Source organism: Archocentrus centrarchus, chromosome 14 (genome assembly GCF_007364275.1).
Source record: "Archocentrus centrarchus isolate MPI-CPG fArcCen1 chromosome 14, fArcCen1, whole genome shotgun sequence".
NCBI classification, from domain to species: Eukaryota; Metazoa; Chordata; class Actinopteri; order Cichliformes; family Cichlidae; genus Archocentrus; species Archocentrus centrarchus.
This window is the reverse complement of record NC_044359.1, coordinates 10109246-10136362: the sequence shown is the minus strand read 5'-3', so window position 1 is coordinate 10136362 and position 27117 is coordinate 10109246. Positions and strand designations below refer to the sequence as shown.

General features: G+C 40.5%; 1 protein-coding gene across 2 annotated transcripts in view; it reads left to right on the top strand.

Annotated features, from left to right (window-relative positions):
• rabep1 (rabaptin, RAB GTPase binding effector protein 1) overlaps positions 1-25837 on the top strand; it is a 54931-nt gene extending 29094 nt beyond the window's left edge. The window contains exons 9-19 of one of the 2 annotated variants that reach the window (XM_030746497.1): positions 2238-2699; positions 4598-4702; positions 4837-4953; positions 8186-8284; positions 11230-11370; positions 15198-15387; positions 15523-15534; positions 17967-18022; positions 20040-20138; positions 20579-20695; positions 24608-25837. In XM_030746497.1, coding sequence (XP_030602357.1) covers positions 2238-2699; positions 4598-4702; positions 4837-4953; positions 8186-8284; positions 11230-11370; positions 15198-15387; positions 15523-15534; positions 17967-18022; positions 20040-20138; positions 20579-20695; positions 24608-24709 — 1500 coding nt within the window. In that variant the 3' untranslated portion in view covers positions 24710-25837. The remainder of the gene's footprint in view (positions 1-2237; positions 2700-4597; positions 4703-4836; positions 4954-8185; positions 8285-11229; positions 11371-15197; positions 15388-15522; positions 15535-17966; positions 18023-20039; positions 20139-20578; positions 20696-24607) is intronic. The other variant, XM_030746498.1, reaches the window with a different exon arrangement.
• The last annotated feature ends 1280 nt before the right edge of the window (positions 25838-27117 follow it).

Here is a 27117-nt window from a genome sequence, read left to right as displayed (position 1 = left end):
TCGCCCCACATGGTTTACACATCGTTGTTTGTCACGGTGTCAAAGGACAAATGTGTCCATACATCGGCTCTTCTCTTTCTCCCTGCTGACATTATTGTTTACAGAACTTAGTTGAGAAGTAAAGACAAATCACAGGCTAGTTTGTCCTTCCCGGGTTTAGAGCAAATTTGCGCAACTGTGAGTTTGATTGGATGTTTTCCTAATTTGTCCCGCCCTTTCAAAAAAAATAAATCAGTTCTGATTGGATTTCGTCCCCACCAACCATTTTCGTCTCGTTTTCATTCATTGACGAAAGTGTCAATTAATTTCGTCATTGTTTTTATCCTTTTAGGTAGTTTTTATTTAGTTATCGTCTCGTTATCATCATGAAGAAAAGCATCATTGATGAAAACTATGACGAAAATATTTTGTCAATGAAATTAACACTGCTGTCTAGTGACTGGAGTCGGTTTGGAATAGGGGGCCACGGGTTATGCACGGGCCGGCGTATGTTGCTACCAGGTCTCTGGCGATTATATGCTGCTCCACTGGTCCAGCAACTATCTCTATAAAGAGTTTCTCTTAAAGGTTTGGAAGTAGGCCCTGTCCTGGTGGGTATCATTAAACTCAGATACATCCCATTGACAGATACGCTTCCTTAGAAACACAGTTTTGGTGCGTCAGTGTCAGTTCGAAACGGTTCCTGTATCGGTCACGTGACTTTCTAACAGCGATTCGCGCACCGACACGGGTTTTGCTCTATGAGCTCGACACATGCGCCGACGCATCGGTGTTGCCGGACCTATCACTAGGCACCGCCATACCTCAACTCCATAGAAAGTTGGTTTGTACTGTAAGTCACATGACCTTAATAGCGGAAGTGGGTCTTTTTCATGTCCTCGTGATGCAGCTGGCGGATACATAGACGCCACATTGAGTGGGTGGGCCCGTTGCTGTGATGCATCAGCGCAGATGTCTATGGATTTACTGAGCTGGCTATAACCCTGCTGACTGAAGGATGGAATTTTGTTCATTCAGTCTGTTTACATGTTTTGTTATTTGCACAGAGTACTAGATATACAGGAGTACACACAGGAGGAAGCACTTTGGTGAAGTCTGCTTCACTGCAGACTGGCTTTTTAAAGAATAATTCAGCCTTTTGCTATTTTTTGCGCTGTATTTTTTCTGTTTACATTTTAATAGCACAGCTGTGAGTCTTTTGTTATGGAGGAACAAAGCATTAATTTATTTGAGGAGCATCATTATTTAAATATGCCAATAGATTTTTTTTGAGCAATTTCTCATGTATATCTACAGCTGAATTTTAATAAATGTGCCCGTGTGACGTTTGGGACATGTAGCTTTGACTCAGATTGTTTATACCTTTTGGGAAGAAAAAATATAGAGATATTATTTTTGATCCATATCATCTAGCCCTAGTTCAAACAAAAAAAAAAATACATGTGGGTTAAAAGAGGTGAAGGTGGTCAGGGATCACATTGTTTTTCCACTGGTCCCTTCTAATCAACATGCTGCTGAAAGCAGACGCTAGGTGATCGAGAGGCACGTTCACATATGACCCTGATGACGGCAGCAGGCTGAAACATGTCAGTCAAGCAGTAAAGTTATTCTTAGTACTACAAGTGCTGCCAGAGCTTTAGCTTCTTCAGACTTTTTCCTCTGTGCACCTTGGATTAGATGAAGCTGTGCCTGATACCCGTTTCTACAGGTTCACATAAGTGAAGCTTTTAAGACTTTTGCTTCAAGACGGATATTCTTGAATCTGATCGCGTTGGTTCTGGCTGAACTAAACTGTGACTGCGTTTAGGCCTTTTAGAAGGCACAGAAGTGCACTACTGTAAAAGAAAGGAGGGCGTTGATTTGTAACCCACTCTGAACGTGGGATTTTTTGTGAAAAATAAAGGAAAAAGGCTTCAGTAAAATTTCCATTCAGTAGTTCTGAGATGTCCTTGGTTACTTGCATGCATTAATTTTCTTTTTCCAAATGTCTTTGTTTTTTTCTTCTAATTTTGGCACATTACCATTGATTTACAGGAGTAGTGTGAAACCTTTGAGTGTTACTATAGTTGATAAACTCCGCACTTTACCTTTAAAAGATGAATTAAGTGTCTGCCCAGCTTAAAAAAGGAAAAGCTTCATTCTCAATAATTAAATCTGATACTGTAAAAGACTTATTCCTTTTCTTCCTGAAATGGTACCATTTTCCTGAGAATGCCTACTTCCTTTTTCTCTTCCAGCCCCATGTGAACCACAGCGCTCACGGCTCCATGCACTCTTTAGACACCGAGGTGGTGGCAGGCAGCCCCATGGACCCTTACAAGGACAACCTGCGGAGAGTTCAGTCCACTGACAGCCTCGGTTCCTCGCTGTCTGCCCAGCAGGGCCTCGGCGGCCAGAACCACAAGGCCAAGTCAGCCAGCCACTTAGACGAGTCGGACTTTGGGCCTTTGGTGGGGGCCGACAGTGGGGTGACAGACAGTAGTTTTGGAGAGACCGCGTCAATCAGCTCAATCAAGCTGACAGCAAGTCACTTCCTGCTGACTAAAGACCAGGAGAAGGCGATCAAAGCCATGACCCCCGAGCAGGAGGAGACGGCGTCGCTGCTGTCCAGCATCTCTCACGCCCCAGACACTGCTTACTTACCGCCTGCGGGCTACCGGCTCGTCAGCGACAGCGAGTGGAACCTGCTACAGCAAGAGGTGCATCCCTGAGGCTTTACATTAGCTTAAATGGTCTGAACGCTGCAGGGGACAAAGGTGGTTCAAAGGGTTTCACGGTTTTGATGGGACATAACATTTTTACAGCACACAGTAGGGTAAAAGTTTTACTACCGTTTTAGTTTATTACTTCCTGACCACTCTTTTCCAGGGAAAAGGTATCTCAACATCAGGGCAGCATATGTACATCACAATCCATTTTTTTCCCAAACATGTGGAATTTTTCCCCAAAGTTAAGAAATTCCTCTATTAAAACAGCCAAGGCACAGACTACAATAAAAAAACTTAAATAAATAGAATAAATATATAATTCAATAAAATATGACAAAAATAAAAGCTCGGTAATTTGAATTAAAATATAATGAAAGTAAAATGATGGTAGTAATTTAATTTAATAAAAGCTGAATATAATTTAAAAAAACTGGAAAAAATGTCTGACTAAATGTAGTTAAATAAACAAAAACAGCAAATATCAGATGACATTACAGAGCTCTTATTAGTGTGACCGTCTCACCAGCTTTGTGTGTTTTAAGGATCTTAATGAGTTTGTCACTCTGTGGTTGCTCCGTGTAGTCATTTACGCAGTCGCCTAACAAGCCGAAGATCCCCGGCAAATCCCTTTGGGCTTGCGTCAGGAAGAGCATCCAGTGTAAAAATCTGCCAAATCAAACATGCGGTGCTACCCGCCGTGAAGCGACCCCATGTGAATAAGGGAACAGCTGAAAGTAGCTTCTGTTATTTTGGTTTTTTTAGAGGGAGTGAAGCAGGAGGAGACCAGCTTTTCAGCACTTAGCGCTTCGCATCTGTGAGATCTGCTAAGCTGCTCTGATTTTTGGTCTGTATGGTGTCTCCGTTTAGGGCTCTTGTTGAACCATTTAAGAAAAGACAAGATGTACTCAATTTATCCCAAAATTTGGTAAGTTCCCGAATGGGAACTGATGCATCAGGCTGCCTATTGCCCTTTCACACATATAGTGTCCAGCTTAAAGTGTCACCTGCTTTTTTACAGATATAACTGCAAGTAAAAGGTTAATAAAATCTGCAGCAGTTTAAAGTCAGTCTGACAGCTTGCTTTAACTGTCTCCTCCATATGGGTCTAACTGTGGGACGATTAAATTAACATATGATATTGTGGATGGGCTTCTCTAATGTCTTAATATGCAGAAAGCCTCCTTATGATGGAAAGCACTGAGCGTACTCAGTATTGAATAAAGAGGAAGAAAAGGATGTTTTCATGTAAGAACAGGAAGAATTTCATTTTAAGAGCATCCAAAAGTGAAACTAAAATGGAGTTTTTGCCAAATATATGGTAGCTGTGTGCATCTAGAGGCCCATGTGACTTTATTAAAAATTATCAAGATAATAATTTGTGCTTATAAGACACAAAGATTTCTCCTGATAGGCTGTATATAATCTTTTATCATTGCCGGCTCGTTTCACTGACACTTACTCGTTAAACAACAGTGTCAAACTAGTGTCAGTTTTTGTGGTTTTGGTCTCAGTTGCAGCTTTGTTGCACCTCTGTCTTGTTTCTTTGGAAGGTATTAGTCAGTTTGCAACCACATCAGTGGATATAGATACACAAGCACATACCTGCTGAAACTCCAGAGATCCTGCAGATATTTTTCTTGGGGAAACAGGCCTAGTTTTGAATGAATATTTCTCTAAAGTACCAACCTGGGTTTTCCAGTATTAAGTCCTCTTTTTATTAACTGTCAAAATAACAGACTATTTTTTCATGATTCTTTTCGGTCATAAAAAAGTCTAAATATGATGCAATTTTGCTGTTTTTTAAGGCCTTTGTCTCATGTTGGAGTTGAGCATTGTTATTATTTTTTCTTCTTTTTTTTTTTTTTTAAACATGGGTTTCCTGTCACCAGTTGAAAAATGCCGGCAGGAAGCTCGGCCGACGGTGTGACATGTGCTCCAACTATGAGAAGCAGCTGCAGGCCATCCAAGGACAGGAGGCCGAGACGAGAGATCAGGTTTGGGTCTTTGTTTTCACTCTGTTACTTTTTAACTGCAGGAGTTTCTGATGACATCAAGTAAATATTTAAGCTCAACAGTTTGATTTTGAAATGTTCACCAGAGGGGGTTCTCCATTCTTACTGTCCTCCAGGTGAAGAAGCTGCAGGTGATGCTACGACAGGCCAACGATCAGCTGGAGAGGACGATGATTGAGAAGCAGAATTTGGAAGATTCAGTCAAAGCAGGCAACGAGGAAACCGCCGCTAAGGTTGGTGACTTTATTAGTAATTTTAAAGCAGTTCCGATGATGAAGATGTCAGTGTGGATTTAAAGACTTTAAACCCCCGCTTTTTATTCCAGTGTGCCATACTCAAGTGAGAGTTGATGTGATTAGAGTAATTGCTGTAGGCATATCATTCATTTGGAGTATAATTCGATTTATTATTTGAGCTGCTTTTAGCTGTGTGTGTGCATTCTTTGGATAAATTTGGTGAGTCTGGAGGATTATTTTTCAGGCACAAAACCAACAGAGCAGAGCAGAGGTTTGGCGGATGTCCACAGTTACATATCTGCAAATGAGCATCATTAAAGGCTGCTGAATTACGTATAAGCAGTTCAGATTCATGCTCTAACCATGGATGTACACATTACATTACTTTCATTGGATTTCCATCCATGCTCTTCCAGGGTGTGTGTGTGTGTATATTGAGTTTAATGTTCTTGAGTTGAATGGTTCCAGCATGGTACTGGTGCTGTGCTGAGCTTTGCAAAGTCATGGTTTCATGTTGTGGCTGTGTGTGATCAGCGGGAGGTAGTGCCAAAAATATTCTTTAGCTTAACCCCCACTGGGAAGAAGACAGAAAACCCCCAACAAACAGATGACCCCCTATGAGCAAGCACTTTGCAACAATGGGAAGGAAAAACTCCCTTTTAACAGGAAAATGTCCTGAAGCCAGGTATGGCCACACTGTGGTCCAGGAAGTGTGATGCACTGATTGTGTTCCCTGTGGTTCTTAATCAGCTCACCAGCCATCTTGCTGTAAAAGGACTCATATTTCCTGCTCTTGGTTTTCCACTTGGCTCCCGCTCTGAAACCTCGGTGTCTCCTCCGTAGCTTCTCTGGGTAGAGCTGGGGGAGAATCTTCGTAAAATTGCAAAGCAAAAAAAGTAGCCATTCACCTTTGATTAAAAACGATGAGCGACAAAAATCGATTTGATCCGGTGATAAAGTCATTCAAATAAAATTAAAATGTAAAAATCGAAACAGCTGCTGTAACAGGCTGCCACTCAGAACAGTGGCAGAAAAAAAACACGCGTCACCACCAAAAACTTGGTTACTGTGCTTCTATTTGCTGTTTCTAAAAGGCCGTCTTACTCGGTATGGTGAATTGGCTCGGTGGAAAGGAAGTCGAGTACCTAATAATGATATTTTGATAGAAGTGAAGGTGTCAACATCCTGTGTGATTAAATGGGCACCATCTGTGTGCAGGTGGTGCAGCTTCGCATCAGCACTGCGTTGATGTTTAGATGACTTGCCACAGTGGGAAGAGCCAACGAAACTGCAAATAACGGTTTTTAACAGTTTTGCACCATGCACCTGCTCAATCCAGGGCACCCATACTCGATGTCGTTGTCGTAGTTAATGGATATACATTACTAACTATATAGACCTCACTACATTTACCCAAAGTCAGTTTAACTTCTGTATACCTGTAGACACCCTGTTAACCAAAAAATCTTATATACCTGTGCCTCTGTGTGTCCATCTCCATCAATTCTTTCATCTGTTACCATAGCAACAGCAACATGGGTAATCTTCTCTCCAGCAGGTCTTAGCCTGAAGTGTTTTGCCTCTTTATGTCAGTTGTCCTGTGTGTGCGATAAGAAGCAGAGCCACGACTGCAGCTTTGATTTCACACTGCTGTAACCGGAAACTAAGATTTAATACTCAAGTGTTCATTGGTGGTTTGCAGGACTGGTGGTTGTGATTTCGTTCTTTCGGGATCCAAAGTTTGTAGCCAGGTGATGGTAAAAATGTAGCTCGACCAATGAACTGACAGCTTCGCCTTCATTCTGAGCTCTCTCCACCACAACACCGTCTTCAACACCGCAGCGACTGTCCGCTCCAGTCGTCCCTCACCCTGAGATACTTAAACTACTCCACTTAAAACAGCAACTCATCCTTCAGCCTTCAGTGTGAATAATGAAATCCTCCTTCGTTATTGCGTGATTGGCTAGCCTCTGTATCTTTATACATGTGAAGAGATGTTTATACATTAATCACGGAGCGTGTTGACAGGAAGCACTTTTAGCTTGCAACAGAAGGAAGTCAACTGTTGAGTGTTAAAATTAGTGATGAAGAGCAGATAACCAGGTGCCACATTTCCTTAGTTTACTTTGTTCTTAAAACCGCAGCATGTTTGTCGTTCACTCTGAACGAGATCTATTTGGGTCATTATTCCACTGCAGATTTTCAGTATTCATCCATGCTTCTTCAGTAATAACAGCCCTTCACATATTCTGCATATTGTGGCCTTACACTTTGCCACTGCTTACCAAACTTGTCTCTAGACTAAGATTTTCCACCCATGTTACCAGGCAGACTCTGTAGAAAGAAAATTTTAAAACATCGTTAGATGTCTTTAGTCCAGACAAATTTTCTCGCACTTTAAGAAAATAGGGTGGTAATATAGAAAAGCTGTGCCAGGATCTGTTTCATTACTAAACTGCCTCTGTCATACTGAGAAAAGTGAAGCTTTTAAGCGATGAGTGGAGTGGATGTGATCGTCCATCATTGTTAATATCCTCGAACGCACTGCCAACTTGCCCACAGATGACGTGTGATAATGGATTCTTTCTTGTCCAGCGCTACTGCTATGTGCACCCCAGGGTGCAGCTCAGGCCTCCAGGAAATCATTTCAGCAAAGTGTGCCGCCATGCTCTCTGCACACTTGAATGCACTTTTCAGGGAGTGTCTCCAATCATGGAAATGCAGTTTCTGCCTTCAGTATGAAGGTGTTTTATTGGGTTTACTTCTTTAAAAAAAAAAAAAAAAAAAATGCATTCTGTAGAAAAGGCGGCTCTTTCACAGGAAGAAATGAGGAAATTATTTTGTTTTTCCCTTTGTTCTTTGAGATCTGATTACAGCGTGCCCGCATCCTGCAGTGCACCTGAGAGCAGCATGTTGTTTCTGTGTTGTGCTTACACGAACTTCATTATTTTGTGATTATGGGGCTTGTCACATTGACCACAGACTCTAAAAAGAGTGTGAATGCATTTTGTCACATCTCAGACCAGAGGTTAATTTTAAACACATGACATGGGTGCAGCACTGAGCACAGCTGGCACAAACTGTGTACTCATTTCTGAACTAGTGATCTCACTGTCTGAAGTCATTTGTAACCCAGAGGCTCTCCCTTCAACTGCATTGTGTGCATAAGTATCGCATGTCCTGCTTTCTTCTGTCTTACTGATGTTTTTTTTTTTTTTGTGTGTTGTAGGTGTCTGCCCTCATGCAGAGAGTCCAGGAATCAGAAATGCTGCTCAACACACTACAGCAGGCCTTCAGCGACGCTAAGAGGAACACGCAGGAACAGATGGTGACCAGCATATTCATTTGTTAGCTCTGTGTTGCCTGTCCCTGCCAGCTGTGTCTGTATCTTAATATCAGCTCTGGCAAGTCTGCGTGTATTCAAATAAGTACTCAGATAACAGACTCTCGGTCACTTAGCCGATGTGTTGCCAGACTGAATTGCAGCTCAGATGTACTAATGTTCGGATTTGCATTTTTTTGCCTCTACAGAAGTATCATCACTGGTCCTCCCCAGCTACAAACATTTGCTGATGTGAGGGAGCTCGTGGCTAAAGGATCTTTTGCTTCAGTGTCAGAAACTTGCTCCTGCACTGCAGCAAAAGTGCACAGTTAAATAAATTGCTATTTGCATTACTAAGTAAAATAAATGTCTTGTGTCAGCACTGCATGCTAAAAAGGCCTGATATTTGTCAAGTCAGTGCTGCTAAACCCAAAGATATTTAATTTAAAATGGTCAAAACACAAAAATGTTCCTGTTTTTGAAGTACAGCACGATGTTTATGTTATACTAATCAGTTAATTACCTAATGGCTTATTTAATACCTGGTTTAATCCTGAATGATATACAGATGTCTGCATATGAAGATTATGTAGCCAAGGGCCAAGGTTTTTGGTACTAGTGTGTTTTATTTTTCTCCACATATAGTCAGAGTACTGTTAACCAATCACAACTGAGCAGCCTTTGGTCAGATGCAAGTAAACAGTAAAAAGAGAGGTTAAAAAAAGAGGGTACTTTTGCAGGATGAAATCTTGAAGCCCTCAGCAAATGTCCAGTAGCAGTTTAGCTTGTTATGAACTATATTAGTTCAGTCATTTGTGAAGGAAGTTTTGAACCAGATATCCAATGGAAATGGGGATGTACAATCCCACCGTTTCCGGTTCTGACACCGTACCGGTACCTGGTAATACCAATTACCAATCTGATACCATTGTTAAATGAATAAGCAGCATTCCTCACTGTGAGGAACTGTGAATTATTATTTTATGTGTAAGTGAACTTCAGTCTCGACTTAAACATGGCTTTACTAACTTTACAGAATAAAATGTGACACATAGAGATGCACTGATCCGATGTGTGGACCCAAAAAGCTGGATCAGACATCAGTGACAGCATGCCCACTCGGGGTTCCTCTGTTCAGTTACAAAAGCAGCAGCAGTTTGGTGGCATTTCACACCTGCTACACCAGCAGCTTTTATTTGTATGTTTGCAGAACCATTTATTTATGTATTTTTTTACTTAACTGTAACCTGTGCTCAAAGTGAGATGACAAGACTGAAAAGATCAAACAAATCTAGATTTCTCTCCCTTTTTTTGACTGGCTCGCTCGTTTACATTCTCTCGTTATGTTTGATCAGAGGCAAAACTTTTGTAAAGCTTTTATTACGCTTACGGTAACATAACTTCTTGTTGTCAGCTTGATTAGTATGATTTCATTTTGGCTGTCTCTGTCAGCTCCACGTGCCAACATGCATGTGAAAGTGAGAAGCTGTTGCAACTGCAAATGACAGCAGTGCGCAGCAGCACAGTGACTCTCACTTTGGAAACACCTACAAAGCATAATGCCAGTACAATACATTTTTAGCTGACCTTACTGAAGGACAGATGAGCTCGTGCTATGGAAAGGTGTCCATCATCCACCAGCCCCTCCACAATTCACAAGAATCGCTAAATGGGTTCCCCCCAAACTGTGGTCGAGGTCGTACTTATGATCGATATTCTGTGTCGCAGATAAAAACTGAATTGGTGCATCTCTACTCACAAATAAATAAATCCAAGAGGATAAGTCTACTGAACTGGTATTTTTTAGTAAAATAATATCTATTTACATTATTCATCTAATTTATTTCCACTCATTTCAGCTCACTGTGAGCAGCTTTACTGCGTCCTGCTGTTGTTTATGGTGGTGTTAGTACGGTGAGTTCACATCCTCACAAGTGCGCCGTGTGTGGAGAGGAGATGAGAAGAGGCGCAAGAAAGTGAGGTGAAATAATATTGTTCAAGGTGGTGACAGCATATTGTGCTTCTGTCAGTGCACTAGAAGATTCCTACAAGTGTTGCATTGAACATAATGAGAGTGAGAGAGAGAAAGCATTGTCTTGTCTGAGCTTTTCCGTCGTGTTGGCCACAGTTGGCAGTTAATTAAGAAAAATGTAGAAACCTACAAAGAAAAAGTGTTGATGTAGCAGGCATAAAATAACTCCACCCTGATGTCTCTTTGCTGTTAGCTCTCCACTCCATTAGCCCATTGTCACTGATATCTAATCGACCTTTCTGAGTCAGGATCAGATGCAAATCCAGTCCAGATATTGGAACGTTATATCCATAACTGCAAATCCTGAAAAGTCATTAGACAAGCCAATGGATTTTTAGATTACTTTTTTTTTTGGAAAAGCATTGTTATGCATATATTCAGCTGTCTTCCCTACCACATAAAATAAGTTTAAATACATGCAGAGGTTGCTTGTTTGCTCGAACCAACATACCAGCAGATGCACAGAGGTGTGCAACACTTGCAAAAATCTGTCCATCTATGTGGGAAATGCTTTTCTAAGCAAAGTACATTTCTTCTCTCAGCTCATTGTCCAAAAGGAAAAGCAGGAAGCACCTGAGACAGAAGCATTCTCAATAATGAATGTGCCTCTGCATCAGCACAGGCATCAAAGTAACTTGAAAGACTTTGCAAACAGCCTTGTCTTCCAGTGATGAGAGGCATCCCCTTTGCTTCTCGCGGCTTTGATCTGGAGAAGTCTCACTGTCATAAATTCATTTATAAAGCTACACCTAGCCGAATATTAGCTCTGCAGGGAGATTTAGATGGAGGTGGCTCTTAAAGCAGACTCTGGCCCTGTGAGTCACTCTTCACATGTGTTCAAGGGCTGCTGGTTTCATATGACAGGAGTCAGAAAAAAGTGACACATGATGAGATGATTTATTCTGTGTGTTTGTTTCAGGCGGTGCTGCTGAAGTCGAGGGAGCAGGTGGCAGATGAGCTAAGTCGACTACAGAGAGACAACGAGAGTCTGCAGGGAAAACACAGGCTGCATTTAGAACTACAGCAGCAAGAAGACTTCCAAATGCCCACTACTGTTCAAGTACGTGATGCTTAAATCTCGGCACCGTTCCAGAAAACTTCGATGGAACTTACTGAAATGTGTCTGAAAGGAGGCATAAAAAAAGTTTAAAGTTCATATTTGTAGTTTTGAGATTTAAATCAATTAAATTTAGACAAGGAGACCTTTATAATACCAATTTCCATCTCTACATTTTATTTGGAGCTCCACTAGATTGGCTTCATATGATCACTATTTTCTTACTCTTTATCTTATCTTACTCTTAAAACAAGCAGTTTTAGCTCTTTTCTCTTTGAGGCAATCTTTCCTAAAAGGCCCCTTTGTTCCAATTGTCCAGCTTCCGGGAGCTTGCAGAGGGGCAGCACCCAGTACTTGTGAGCTGCACAACAAAAAATATTTTTTTTTGTTGTGCTATGCAAAGAGAAAGTAGTAAAAGCAGTGCTGGGAGTTTTTGGCTCACAGGGATTACTTTTACGCACATATACCTCATTATTTTTAAACTTTGGCCACATTTAATATAAACAGTGTTTATACTACAGTGTCATACTGTATATGTACATAATAGCTCCTTTTTAAAGTTAAAAAAGGATATATGTGTCACTTTGCTGCAGGTTTGGTAATGTTTCCCAGCCCTGATCATTAGCAGGGATCAACATAACCTGTGACCAGGGTCAGTAAAAAAAGTATGTCAGGCAAGTTAATTGGTCTGCTGCTGGCACATTCATGCCAGTGAGTTTGTTTCTGTCACAGTTATGAGTTCATCTGTGAAGCAAACAGACTGCAGCAAACCCTCATTAACCAATATTTTTATTTCTTCCTGTCAGTTGCTGGGTTTCACAGAGGAAGAGTTACTGAAATAACAAAGGTCTTATTAAAGATGACACTGGTGGTGCAGCACGTGCTTTTGAGGCTAAAAAATAGAAAGCAGTGTGCTGTAAAACCTATTTAGCACCATGTGTGCTATTATAAACTATTACAAGAGTCAGGCAAAGCACCCTTAGTATTTCTCAACAAAAGAATTGATAACAAGACAGCAGTGAGGATGACATCATGGTCGTATACGGATGGAGCGAACAATAAAGAGGCGGTCACACAACCAAGACAATGAACCCAGGTGGAGAGAAAGACAATAAAAACAGCAGAACTGTTTTGGATAAAAGGCCAGTAAGAAGCTTTTATCAAACCTGTTCAAGTTTAAACATGAGTATAAACGACCTTACGAGCCACCCCCATCATCTGCTGGTTTGCTGCAGAGCCCGACATGCAGCAGTATTTCTGTAGGGGGTCAATATGGGGAAAATGCTACGTTGGAATTTGAAGACGCCAGATAAATAAATGTCAGTTGGATTGCAGCAGTACACAGTGAGACTAAAGAAGGAAAATGATCCCCATCAACTGCAAAAAGCTGAAACCATCATCAGATGTTTTTGTTCAACCAAGAGAGATCTCGAGCTTATCTTAGATGCTCCCATATGCAAGTCTTTATTTTGTTAAGTACTTGTTATGGATGGAGCTTATTAATAAATCAATGGGCTGGATGATGCTGCTTGGTCATCCATGTTTTTGAGGTTAGAAACATTTCCCAAAAGCCTCTTGATATTCAGATTTAACTCTGCTCATGCTCCTTCTTCTTAAAACCTGGTCTGAATTTTCTCCACATTTACACCAGGTTTCTCCAACTTTTAAGTCTTCAGTCTAACCTTGGAAAGCATTCAGGGGGTTTAGATGTGAAAGCAAAATGTTCTGCCACCTTAACAGCCTCATGCTCTCGGTCAGCAGTGTCAACTGTTCATTTAAAAGCTGTCACAGCGTGAGCAGCTCTTTCCCTTCTCACGCCATAGACAGCGATAAAACTGACAGAAGTAATCCCTGCAGTGAATCGCTCGGCTAATTGCTTCAGCAGTAACACCTCTGCGGCTCCACCGGCTCATATTCACTGATTAACAGCAGCGCTGCTTATTTTGAGCTGATCTGATGAGGTGAAAAAAAATCTATTACACACACACAAATCTATTTTACGTCCGTGGGCTGCCCCCTCGCCTCAAACACACATCTCCTCCCACACTGTTACTCTCAGCCTCTTGCAGAGTTACACTTCAGTGTTATAAAAGAGAGTGGACCCATATTTTAGTGGAGGCTGATGATCCTGTGACATTTGCAACATGTTGGTGGTTAAACGAACCACACAAAACATGATCATTTAAATCTGCCAGACCTCCTCCAGTTAGAGTAGGTGAGCATTCTTCAGCTACTGTTGGATGCCAGAAATCATGTTAATGTGATGAGCAATTCATTCAGTGGGTTTTCATTTCCAAATGTGCTTCCAAACATTCACCATCATGATACTGAAAGTAGAGGCAGATTTATGCACTTGAACGCCACATGGATATCCATTACTGCTTTGTAAATTTGCAGTAACCACTACTTGGATTCAGAGTTGCATCGTTTAATCATTAAGCATGTCTTAACTCGTAAAAACCTCCATAATGGGAAACAGCTGTATCGCCATCCAGTCAGAAGTCATTAACTAGGGGCCGTCCCAATAATTGAGTGTTTTTGAGCGCATACCACATCGACACCACATCAGCTGAGACTCCTTTTTTGACAGCTGGACGTCTGAACTGCTGCTGCAAATCATTTTCCTGCCTGCTCTTTTTCCCGGCTGTCACATAACTTACAAATGTAAAAGTCTCGCACCTCAAGGGATGTGTCCAAGTTAGCCTACAATCATATGCAGATATCTGTTTTAATCATTCATGCATACTTGGAGAAATTTGTGTTCTATGGGTATTGTTTGTGATGAGAACTGTGACCCAGGAAGTTCAGTAATTTATCAGAAACCAGAATAAGCCAGAGCAGTTTATGGTACTCTGAATAAGAATTGTAAATCTTGTCACAATGAAATACAGTCCTCTCAGCCATGACAACTTTGCAAAGTAGGGTAGAAATACAGTGTTGATATTACAAATTCGCCCCCAGGAAAACTCATCTACATGCCAACGTTTGGCTAACGCAACAGCAGCAGTTGTTTTACGTGCAGTCTGTCTGCACATGCACGCATGGCAAGTGCAAAGAGGAGGAGCCGTTATCGAGACGGTGAGCTCAGGTGGAGCGAAAGGAAACTTTTTTTCTAGCGTCCAAAGCAGCAGCGCTTTTTCCTGTAACACCATTAAAACCTTTACGGGAAACAGCTGGAGGTCCTTCACCTGATCAGCAAGTGGAGAAACGAGAACTTTGTAGCTGCTCCATCCACCACTGTTTGGTTCACACATGAAAAAATCAGCAGTAAAACTACGGAAGTTAAAATATGCAGATGAACTGTTAGTAAGACAAAAGTATTTCTTATCTGATTACTTGATTACTAAAATAATTGATAGCCCTACTTCTATCCACGAACTCCAGTGTCAAGATAATTTTCATAGCCATAAGATACATTCACTCATGTTATTTTTACTTCACAAAAATGTTATTGTGGTAATATAAATATCTATAGAAAATTCAAAAACTTACAAGTCAAAATCATCTATAAGTTTTTATTGTTTGTTGTCTTTTTTGATTAATTGAGTTAACTCAAAATAAAATTTCATAGAGGTGGTGAACGAGTCTGTAACCATAACCATACAAACTCAAACACTATCACAACATATCCTATGTGGAAGATTCATATGATATTAATATTATATATTTTTTAAGTATTTACTCATTTGTGCTCTGCCAGACTCTGTTCAGATCATCTGGTGGTTGTGTTTGGTGTTACAAACACATGCGTTGCCAACAGAGAATGTCTTTGGGGGATGACAGGGATGGCCCACACTGGTGCCTGTAAATTTGTTTGATTTCTTTCTCAGGAGCTCCAAGGCCTGGTGCTACTGTTGCGTGAGGACATGGTGGCGTTACGGACGTCTGCCGATCACATGGAGGAGAAGCTGAAAGCTGAGATCCTGTTTCTGAAGGAGCAGATCCAGGCAGAGCAGTGCCTGAAGGAGAACCTGGAGGACACTCTGCAGCTGGAGATCGAGGGGTGTAAGGAGGAAATAGGTGAGACTCCGATGGTCAGCTTGTATTTAAGTCACTGATCATCTATGGGGGTGTGTATTTGTTTTTGGACCATAATTTTTTTTTTTTTAAATTCTCCTCTGTTTCTGCTTTTGTTTTTCCCCATTTTTCATTCAGACATCTTGGAAGGTATGACAAGCAGTTTGAACAACCTCACTTTAACTGCCTGCTTGTGTGTGTGTGTGTGTGTGTGTGTGTGTGTGTGTGTGTGTGTGTGTGTGTGTGTGTGTGTGTGAGTGTGTGTGTGTGTGTGTGTGTGTTGATGATTTCGCTGTCAGACTAATGATGCATTCAGTATTTAACATAATGCTTTTCCCCTCACGTGTTTTAATGTAGGTTTCACAGGCCTGGAGACCAGTTGGCCTCTTTCTGGCAACCTCCAGTTCTCCAACCAGTTGGCAAGTGGTTGCTATAGGTGTAGTTTGCATGGAAGACGCTGACTTGTCTGCTGACATTCTCAGTTTACTCTGAGTAGTAGTGAAACTGTAAAAAGTGTGACACAAACTGGAAATGGAGAAAATTTGCCTTCAAGTCAAAGTTGTGCCTGACCAACAAACACATTTCAGAAGGTGCAACTTTTATTTTAAGACAGATGTTCCCTGTTTCCACTTGTATCACACTTTTCAGCTTCACTACGATTTGATGAGTAGTTTGCGAGTGTTTGTAGACACCATGCAAACTGCTGGTGACCACAGGAAACAGCTAGCAACCAAAGCAGTTGTAAGGTTTTTGGTGCAGCACTGCATCTCTCTTTGTGAGGTGCCAGCAACCACTTTCAACCACTCTGGGAATACAGATTTTTCCCTCATCAGTGGTGGTTGCCAGATGGTCATCGAGAGGTCGCCAGGCCTGTGTGACCGAGGCCTTTAACTGTCTTGAACAGCTATTAGAAAATATACCTTGCTGTGTGTCGTCCTTCCCCGCAGCCTAGTTTACTGGAAGAGAGAGACGTGTTGGGAGCTTTAGTCTGCTGGTCACCTTATAATAATTAAATAATTTCTGTTTTTGCTCAATATTTTTGTCTAGTGCCACTCTAAAAGGATGTGTAATCTTCAATTGAACAAGCCATATATTTATATATACATCCATCACAGTGATGTTTTTAATGATAAAAATGTTTCCTGACGTGAATTTGTCAGTCTGTATTAGGGGTGGGCGATTGTCCCTTCAGAATTATGTCACAATATTTCAAGGAAAATGCCCAGTAATTATGAATTGTAGCTGCAAGTTTGTCACAGCATGCTTTATACATCACAGCCGTCTTTGAGCTTGAAGCCTTCCCTTTTCACCATATAGGCGCATTTCCATCCCCCGTTTACTTTTCCTGTTATAGTGATGATTAGTTGAGTCATTTGTTTAGTAGTATCTCCTCTTCATGTGCCTTCATAGCCTGGATGTAACAGTGTGTTTTTGCTTCAAGCACTGAAACATGTTTGTTGTGCTTCTAGCTTTACTGGGAACAGTTTTCTTGCAAATTTGTTGGTCTAAGCAGCGATTTTCTGAGGTACATGCAGTTTGACAGACAGGCCGGCCGTGGATAAAACTTGCTGTTTTCAGGGATATTAAGACCAAATTTGTAGCCCAGATACCCAAATACTCTGTGTATGCAGTTTCAGGCAGTACTTCCATTCTAAACCAGCTGAGTACAGGATAAATATCTGGTGGAACTGAATGCACCAACTCGCTTAATGGCATCAGAACATTTTAAAATATCTGTCATAAATGAAGGAAACAGTGCAGGCATAATAAACACAAATAGAGCCATTAAAAAAGTGGTCCTGTATGGGGTCATAAATCACACACTCGGTCATTTCTCTAAAAAAAAATAAAAATTAAAAAAAGCTCAGTGACTTAAGGGTTAAACCAGGGCAGCACCCAAAGTCAAATAAATTCTTATGGCAGCTCGTTTTTACAATGTGTTTTAATAAATCATTTAATGTTTAATGTTCAGAGAGCCTAAGGTGAAAATTTGGATTTCTTTTCTTGACCAAAACACAAAAAAATTTAATTTAAAATAAACAAAAGTCACTGACGATCGTCTTCACTTTAGAGCAAGAAACCCAAGAATTTTTTTAGTTTTAGTTAATGTACAGATTATGAAAGGGTTTGTTACTAATTAATTAATTTAAAAAAAATTTAACAAATGTCGTGTTTTGGTTGTGAAACTGAATTTTTTTTGCTTTGCGTTGCTGTAGATTTCTCTTTCTGGGAGATTTGGAGTGAAGAAAGTACACACTCTTTAAAATGTACCGTGAGGATTAGCGCTCCATTTAAACACAAGTATTTCCACTTGATTGATGATTTTTGTATCGGTTCTGTTGTGAGTGGCCACTGAGTCATTGTAGTCATTAACAGCTGGAGTGTTTCATGTTTGTGTTGTTTGTTTCTCTTAGTTGAGCTCTCATTTGAGCTCAAAACACACACAGCAGCTCCGGGCAAAGCAGCTTTGTTGCATTATTCATAACTTTCCGGGGATCTCGTAATAATTCCACAGAGAATATCCGAGCTTTGAGATTCAGATGAGCGCCCCGTGATCCTCTAATGATGTCTTCTTCCCACAGCGTCTTTCTCCAGTTTGAAGACGGAGCTGGAGCGAATAAAGGCGGAGAAGGAACAGGTACATCCTCTGTGAAATTATCATGTAGTGAAGGAAAAAGATTCCCATAATGTGCTTCAAATTATGTTAAAAATCACTTAGAGATGTAACAAGTGCACAGATTATTTTTTCTTTTTTTTTTTTAATGTACCTGCGAAAAGACCTCCATGTGGACAGAGAAGGTCGTTCTCCTTTTCCTGATAATCAATACTTGGATCAAATGACTAAAATGAAAAAGGGGGTCACCTGTAGAGGTGAACCCACAGAGAAGCTACTTATAAAGCCTCCTCGCTGTCTTGACTCACTCTCACCAAACTCCTTGACATTATTTTCAGCAACTGGAGTAACTGTGAGAAATCCTGTGGCTGCCTTCAAACAACAAAACATCATTTTTATCCTGTGTTTCCTATTTAAGGGACATTAGTCTTTATAGGAAGTAATAAATTGGGATTTTAGACACTTGTAGTTTACAAATAAAAACAAAGTAAATTTAGTAAATAAGTAAATTTGTGAGATTATTGACTAAAAGTAAAAGATGATATTCACACACTTTAAATGTAATTGCAGGAAGCAGGGTTTCCACCAGAATAATATTTTTCTACCAACAAGGTGATTCCCAAAGAGCTATTAGCTGAAAACTTGGCATATCTCAGCGTGGCGTGCAGTGTGTCCTTAAAAAAATGGTAGGAAACCGAACACGTGTAGGACAAAAGGTGAAGTGGCAGGCCTAAAAGAACTATCTGCAGCAGATGAACAGTATCTGAAAGACATGTCCCTAAGAAATGGGGAATATTCCAGCAAAGACCTGACACACGACCTGAGAGATCCAGTTGATCCATCTGCTGTGCATTTAAGGAAGGGAACAGGGAGAAAAGGCTGAGTTAATCAAATTAATCAAGAACTGGCCTGAAAATCAGTTGCATCAGGTCTTGTGGAGTGAGTGTTTGTCTGAAAACACAGTGGAGGCTCTGTCATGAAATATAAGAGCTTTGAATGTCCTTTTAGAAACCTGGAGAAATATTCCTAAAGACTCTCAAAGACTAAAGAAATGACAAGAAGGCTGCCTACGAGTTCAGACTGTGTTGAAGTTTAAAAGTGGTCGTACCAAATATGGACTTTCAAGCTCTTTGTAAACTTAGAATTGTGCAAACTCGTTTTTGCCTCATATACTGTATTTCCATGGTACATTTGCACACATTTCCATGATTTTAGTCTAAAGACATGGTCATAATTAAATTTAAAAACCTGCATGCGTTTGAGCATACACACCTTGATCAGGGAGTTAAACAGATTTCATGGAAACAGCAGCTCTTTTCTAGTGGTGCACGAATCCCCAAAACCCAAACCAGCTAGACTAGGAGACCAAAATGGCATCAACACATGGAGCCCTCTATAGTCATCAAATATATCAGCACTAACCACAAGCAACATGAATGCATCTCAAAGAACAAACAAGGCTCAGTTAAAAAAAAAAAAAAGTCACCATTTGGATATTTAGTGGCCTGTAATTTATAAACAACAACAACACAGTCAGTCACATGTTCAAATGGAAACAAGTCAATTCCCAAAACTTGTGGATGGATTACAAGTGGTGTCCAGCCATGGCCTGTGCTTTCGGCATGCTGACCTATCCTGTACACATCTTTTTGTTTTTCTATATATGGGATATTGGAGTCTGTACATGACAAATGAGGTTTAATGAAATGATTAATTACACACGTTTCAGTCTGTATTATATCTGTGCAGTCATGATTACACATGTAGGGGTTTTTTGAGATGCTGGCGTTTGTCTCTGTCTGATGGATCGATAAAGTTCACATCTCAGTTTTATAGAATTATATTTAAAATGGTCAAATGTTGTTTACAGTGGCCAAGAATCAATGAATGAAGCCTGTGATGCTCATTATTTATTCTGCCATTGTTCAAAAACTCTGCCTTAATGTATTTTTCTGCATTTCTTAATTGCAAAAACAAGCCTTTATTAATTTGTTGACTATCAGATGTGATTATTTATGTGTCCATTACCTCTTTTATGCAGTTGGAAAGCAGTCTGGCCAAGAAGACTGAGACACTGGAGAGCCTCCAGGGCCTGAGGATCAGCCTGGAGCAGCAGCTTAAAGAGCTCACCACTGCAAAGGTCCGTATTTTGCTGCACACATTTATCTGCTGATCCACCACATCGAGCTCCGCCCAAAAATTCACTTTAACTCGATCAGTAATATCATCACATCTCACCCTGCTGTTGTGGGATTTTACTCTCAGTTTGTCAGGATCTAACAGATTATTCAGCATCTAAGCCACTAGCAGCTCATATTTCAGCCTAATCCCACCCTCAGAGTGTCGTTTACTGAGCGCTTTATGAGGCCCAGAGTATGTTTGATGTAAAATAAAGGGGGCTGTATATGAGATGAAGACATCCAGGTACTGGTAAACTGCAGTGAAGCAGAGTTAAACCTATGAAATTATTCAGTAAATGTGTTTCTGTGAAGATTCTCTTTCAGTTCTGTGCTTTCTTTTAATCACTGGTTCCATTTAGCCTTTCTGAACAAACCTTTGTGTGCGTGTGTGTCCTGGTAGAGTGCACTAGAAAGTCAGGTCCTCGATGAGAGGGACAAAGCCCAGCGGCTGCAAACAGAGCTGGACGTCAGCGAGCAGGTTCAGAAGGACTTTGTCAAACTTTCTCAGACCCTTCAGGTAAGCAGAGATTCTCTATTTAACCTGTTCATATCCCCCAGGTCAACAGTGAGCCAGTTAGAGTGATAACTTAAACAAACCAGAAAAACTGTAAGGCCAAAATGTGAGAGTGTACAAAAAATTATTCCAGGAACTTTATTTGATGGTTTTAGGTCCTTTTCTCTGTTTTTAGCAGAATTACTTGTAAAGTTATGGATGCTGGGCTAAGCCATAGGTGGGGCTTAGACCAAATTAGAAGTTGCTCACTTTTTGGAGATGATCCAGCTCCAGGAATTTTTGGAAGAATTCTTTGCCAGTGTGAGAAATTGGAAATAAAAACTGAAACAAAAAAAGACATGCCATAGCATTACAAATGATAAACAAAATATGATCAAATTATGATCTTAAGAAAATATGACAAACAAATTCAGATCTGCGTAGTTGTCTGTCGATTCAGGAAGCTGATTTATTCAGGGTGCGGAGGGAATTTTTGACCTTGAACGGGGGTATGCAGGGTTGGTTTTTAATTTAAGACTCATGAGATTAAGAATCTCTCTTAAAATTTCAAAATCATCTTAAATTCATGTAGTGAGACCAGCTTCTTGAGATTTAACTAAATTTGAAGCTGAAGGAAGACATGTTGGAGCTGAAGACAGTACCTATCCATTAGCAGGTAATGTGGTAGCAGACCAAATAAGAACAAAGCAGCATCTTAATGTTTAGTTTGTGATGCTAGATGGTATCCAGCATGTCTGAGCACTGTGAAGATTCATGCATATAAATAACACTGCCATAATCCAACAGAGACAAAAAAGTGGAAGCAGCAAGTCTCTTTTTATGGCAGGACTTGTTTGGTGTCTGTTTAACAAAGGCAACCTAGCACTGAAAGGGTTGGTGGGATAAATTATCTGCACAGGTTGATAGCATCAGTGTTGTATGATGCACTGATAATGTTGTTACTTAGATCAAGATATCATTCCCTTTAAGTGGCTGATAATTTTTTATCAAAAAAGCAAAAGCCACGCAGCTGATTTGAATTAAAATCGTTTCCATTAATTCAGGTAGGTTGTTTACTTTTTTAAATTGTGCTTCTACACTGAAAAGCAAGGAATCAAAGGGAAGTAATTCAGTGGATAACAACACCCCCAACACATTAGACCCTAAGGACACATTCCCATAATTATGTCAAGCAAAAGGTCGCATACAGTCTTGGTCAGAAGTTTACATCCACTCATTGAAAAACAAGAATTGGGTGCATAAGTTTGAATTTGTTTTGGATTTTCTCTAATCCATACAGGGTCAAAATACAAGCTCAGAGGCACTATATTGTCAAAAGTAGTCACTCAACCATCCAAATCATTAAATTCAGGTGTTCCAATCACTTCCATGGCCACAGGTGTATAAAACCAGCACCTAGGCATGCAGACTGCTTCTACAAACATTAGTGAGAGAATGGGTCGCTCTCAGGAGCTCAGTGAATTCCAGCGTGGTACCGTGATAGGATCCCACTTGTGCAACAAGTGAAGTTGTGAAATTTCCTCACTACTAAATATTCCACAGTCAGCCGTTAGTGGTATTATAACAACTTCCGGCAATATAATGTATATCCATACACCCAATAATATTTGGTTAATGTCCCTTAGCAAGTTGCTTCTTTCTTGGTCAGCCTTGGTGGTTGCTGGGTTGTTCTTGAACATCTTAACCTATTTCCTCTCATCTGAGTCTGGAAGAAGACCCAAAGAGGTGACATATCAGAATAACTTGTATTTCCATACAATTGTTTGAACTGATGATCTTGGAATCTGCTGCTGTTTAGAAATGGCTCAAAGAGACCTTCCCAACTTGTATAACTTTAGAATTCTCCTTCTTCGATCTTCACTGAGTTTCTTGAGTGTGTGTGTGTGTGTGTGTGTGTGTGTGTGTGTGTGTGTGTGTGTGTGTGTGTGTGTGTGTGTGTGTGTGTGTGTGTGTGTGTGTGTGTGTGTGTGTTTCTCTGGTGGAACAGAGAAAATCCAAAATAACTTGTGTATTCAAATCTTTTTTTTAAAGATGTATGCTATACAATCATTCCACTCTGGAAAAAGGACAGTTCAGTATAGCATCGTCATTGCAGCACAGAGATGCACAACTGCTGCATGTAGTCAGCGTGTCACAGCCAGATTCATGATAAACAAAGCAGCCTCAGCGGCAGGGACGGCTGTCATCATCTGGCTGCAGTCGCTATCAGATCTGCAGTCTGTCATGGCTGTGGTCAGCCACAGAGCTCGAGAGTTAGCTGCTCGACTTATGTGTCTAAACACAGCGGTGCAGACTTGAGCCAGAGCAGCCACAACTGAGGGAGCAGTGACTGTAGCTGCGGTCGCAACCAGCGGTCTGTTAACATGCTACAAGATACTGCATTGTCATAACTGTAACACCACTATAAAAATTCCAAATGGCTAATTTCCAGATGTTGTCCCAGGCCAGATGTTAAATGAGTTATTAAAACAATGCAAAACTAAAAATACCACATTTAATAAAACACATTTAGGTGCCGCCACAGGAGGGTGGAGAAACCCAAAGGAAGTAGCATGTCAGTAAGCAAGTAAAAATAAATAAAACATTTGCAAAGCAAAACTTGAGACAGCACAGGTAGTTAATGTGTAAAACCTTAACATTTTATTACATTACATTATGGAACAGAAGGGACACAGCTGGACAGTCAAAAAGCGGTGGGTATGATGGCAGGTTTGGCTACTTTGTAACCAGGGTTTAAGATTACATGCAAAGTAATGGTAAGAGTCACTGTGTCACATATTTAACCATCAAACAACCTCGCTGTTTTAGCAGTTAAATTTATGACACCAGTATATTTCATGCAGGAATAATAATGACTATTTGTTTTTGTTATGCCTTTATCTATGACGGATATTTTAAAATGTTCTCATCTGATTAATCATAATTTTTAAGAATTTTTATGCAAAAATTAGTTTTAAAAAACTCACAAACTTCATGAACACAAACTTTCTTCTAATAAAACAAATGTCTTGGCTTCAGTAAAATTAGGATAAAATTCAGGACTGTTTGAGTCATGTTACTGTCAGTTTAACAGCAAAACATAGATGAACTGGTGACTTCGTAATGTTTTGAACAACAAATTACACACTCAAACATTCAAAACTCTCACTCAACATAAACCTGCCACTTTATTAGGTATTCCTGTTCGGCAGCTCAGTAAAGCAAATATCTAATCAGCAAATCACATGGCAGGAACTGAGCACACATAGGTGTTTAGACATGGTCAAAGTGACCTGCTGAAGTTCAAACTAAGCAGAATGGGGGTGAAAGGTGAGTTAAGTGACTCTGAGCGTGGCTTGGTTGTTGGTGCCAGACGGGCTGGTCTGAATATTTCAGAAGCTGCAGATCTACTGGGATTTTCCCACACAACCATCTCTAAGGTTTACAGAGAATAGTTCAAAAAGAGAGAAAATAGCCAGTGAGTGGCAATTCTCTGGGTGAGTGGCAGTGCTCACCCAGAGCACTGTCTGGTCTAAATTAAGCGACGTAACATCAAGGTCCACCCCAAAAGGATTCCTTGTGCATAAATGATCCACGCAATAACAGACGCCCTGAAAATGAGAAGGGACTAAGGAAGCTGCTAACACCTGTTAAATAAACCCCATACTAAAGGTCACAATACTAATAAACCTGTGAAGAAAACAATTTAAGAAAAGTACTAAAAGTGTAAAAAAAACATTGAAGAAATATGTCCTTATTGTACTATAAGGAAATTAAAATAAAATGGGGAAGTATAAAAAGAAAATAAACTTTTCTGCATTTTTTAAAGTAGAAAACTCCTTCAGATGATTTTAAGTTCTTAAAGCGTTTTACGGTGTGAGATCCTCCCGAAACGATCACGCTAATGAATTAATCGATTTTTCTTCGCATCCGCAGGTACAGCTGGAGCGAATACGACAGGCGGACTCCTTGGATCGAATCAAAGTAATCCTCAATGACACCAACTTGACTGACATCAATCAGCTTCCTGACACATGATACCACTGAATGAAGACTGCCTTCACTTTCATTCCCCTTCTTTCTCTTTCACCGGCCCAGTAACATGTTACCTGACCCTTCCTCTATCCTCCTCCTCCTCCCCATTACCACCCCGGAAGAGTTTGGAGGGACAAGGACAGACGTGGCATGAGGAGCTCATGACGTTTTGTGTACATTAGAAGTCTCTGAACGCTCCGCAGATAGAATAATGAAGAAGAACACTACTAAAAAATGAAATGTAAATAACTAAATGTGGACGGAGGGAGTGGAGGTCCTTCTCCCTGTGGGTCTGTCTGTGTCTTGTTTCTACTGTAGATACGACTGTCTGTAGTAGCGCAACCAAAAAGGTTTGTCGTCCTCTAAAGCACTTTTCATCTGCAACTTCTCTTTCCAGGTTAATGGAAAACAATTGGATGCATAAATTTTCCTCCTTCTGGCCTCAGAATGGTTGATAATCGCTTCTTCACTCCTCTTGCTTGTTTATTTTTTTTGTGTGTGCGTGTGTGTTTTTTTTCCCCTCCAGTTTTCTTGCTGTTTTTCTGTGACATTTCCACCCTCTTCTGGTCATTTTTAACCCTGTGACGACAACAACACAAATGAAGGACGGAAAATACTTGCACTTAATTTAACTGGAATTAGAAAATAAGGACCATAACAGGATGCGAGCAATACCCTCCATGTCTTCGGCACCCTCTGTTGCTCTTAGTGTCTGAAAGACACCTTTTGTTTTTAAAGCTGCAGAAATACAGTGAAGAAACATTAGTCACGTTCAAAGTTGTGTTTTGTTTCTCAGTGTGTTAAACACTAGTTAATTCAGGTCATTTCAGGTAAGAGGATGTTTAGGTGAGGTGGGAAATTACAGAATTAAAACAGGACAATAATGGCTTTTAACACACACTTTGCTCCTGTTGTTTTGTTTTTTGACTTTCTTAATGTACATCTGAAGATCTTTAATTATAGTGGGCTTTTTAAATTATGATGAACGATTGCCCGCAGGCCTGTTGTCTCCCCGAGGAGTGAATTTCCTGTCTGATGGTTGATTTTTCTAAAGTGTAAAGAAACGGTTCATTCATCACTACGAGGATTCTGTTGTCTCTGAAGCTACTAATTAAATTAAGTCACCTTTAAGTGTCGGGGTCTTTCTCTTTAAGAACTTCAGTGCACCAGAGGCCAACTGTCAATGACCTGTGGGTGAGGTGTAATTGGGTAAAGTTAGTATAAAGTTAGCAGACTACAAACTTTACGCTAATAACCAGTGGTTACTAGGGGGCCACTGACTAATATACAAGTCAACTGTAAAGCAAGTTTTCAGTCCTTTTCCTCTGTGACCTCAGTAAACACTTTCCTGATGAGTTTACAGTTTCAGTCACTAGTTTCAAGTCTTATTGAAGATCACATGATGTTAATTTTGTAAGTTACCCCCATTAAAGTACATGCCCCCCCCTGACCTCTTTTTTTCCAATACGTTCAGGCTGCGTCCATCTTTTAATTAATCTAAGTGCCTCTGCAGTTCTGCTTTTAAAGCGCCTCCTCAAACACTGAATATCTGACATTCAGACCTGCCTCTTGTTCGAGTTCTGCTGTGAAGAGGTGAGCGCGTGCACTAGGTTGAGCTACAAAACTCAAAACCCACCATTAGCACCAGATTTAAAGGGTAGCGACTCTTCTCACTTCCAGCTCTATATTTTTATTCCTGGACTCGAGCAGGGTAGCTTTCCATGATTGGATGATCATAGCAAGCTTTATTTAACTTAAACCTGGCCTTGGTACGACTCCTCAGTCCTGAAACAATCTTTTAGCTCCCCTCTTTCTTTGGATTTGTCCACTTTTTCGAACAGGAGAGGTGTCAGCAGCAGGTGGGGGGGGGCTGACCATATTCCTCTCTGGCATAGACAGAGCCCAGACAAGAAAACTGTCTGAAACATTAGCTGTTTAGAGCTATTTTTCTCAGAGGGAATATTTGTAGATACAGACCCCTGAATCTTTTGCCATGTTTAACATGAACATCTATAATTAGAATAGTATATATATGACAGGAAATAAGGAAAAGCATAATGGGTCCCCTTTAAACATCTCAGTATGCTTCAAAGCCAGTGTGGTTGTAATGTATGTTTAGGTGTATCGTGTGTCTACATCTTTTCTGTGTCTTGTTAGCGGCTGTGCTTTTCACACACTGGTATATTTGCCACCACTTTCTGACAGCTGCTGCCGGGAGACGTTCATCGTGCTGCATTCATGAAAACTGACAGAAGTCGAGCGACAGTTGCTGCGTAAGGAGCGCGATTTTGATGTGAACGACAAAGTGCGAACACTTCAGATGCCTTTCAGGAGTAAACTGCCAGAAAGTGTGCTCGCAAATGTAAACTACATGTCTTCAGTTTCCTCTTTGAAAGCAGCCTGGAGGGACA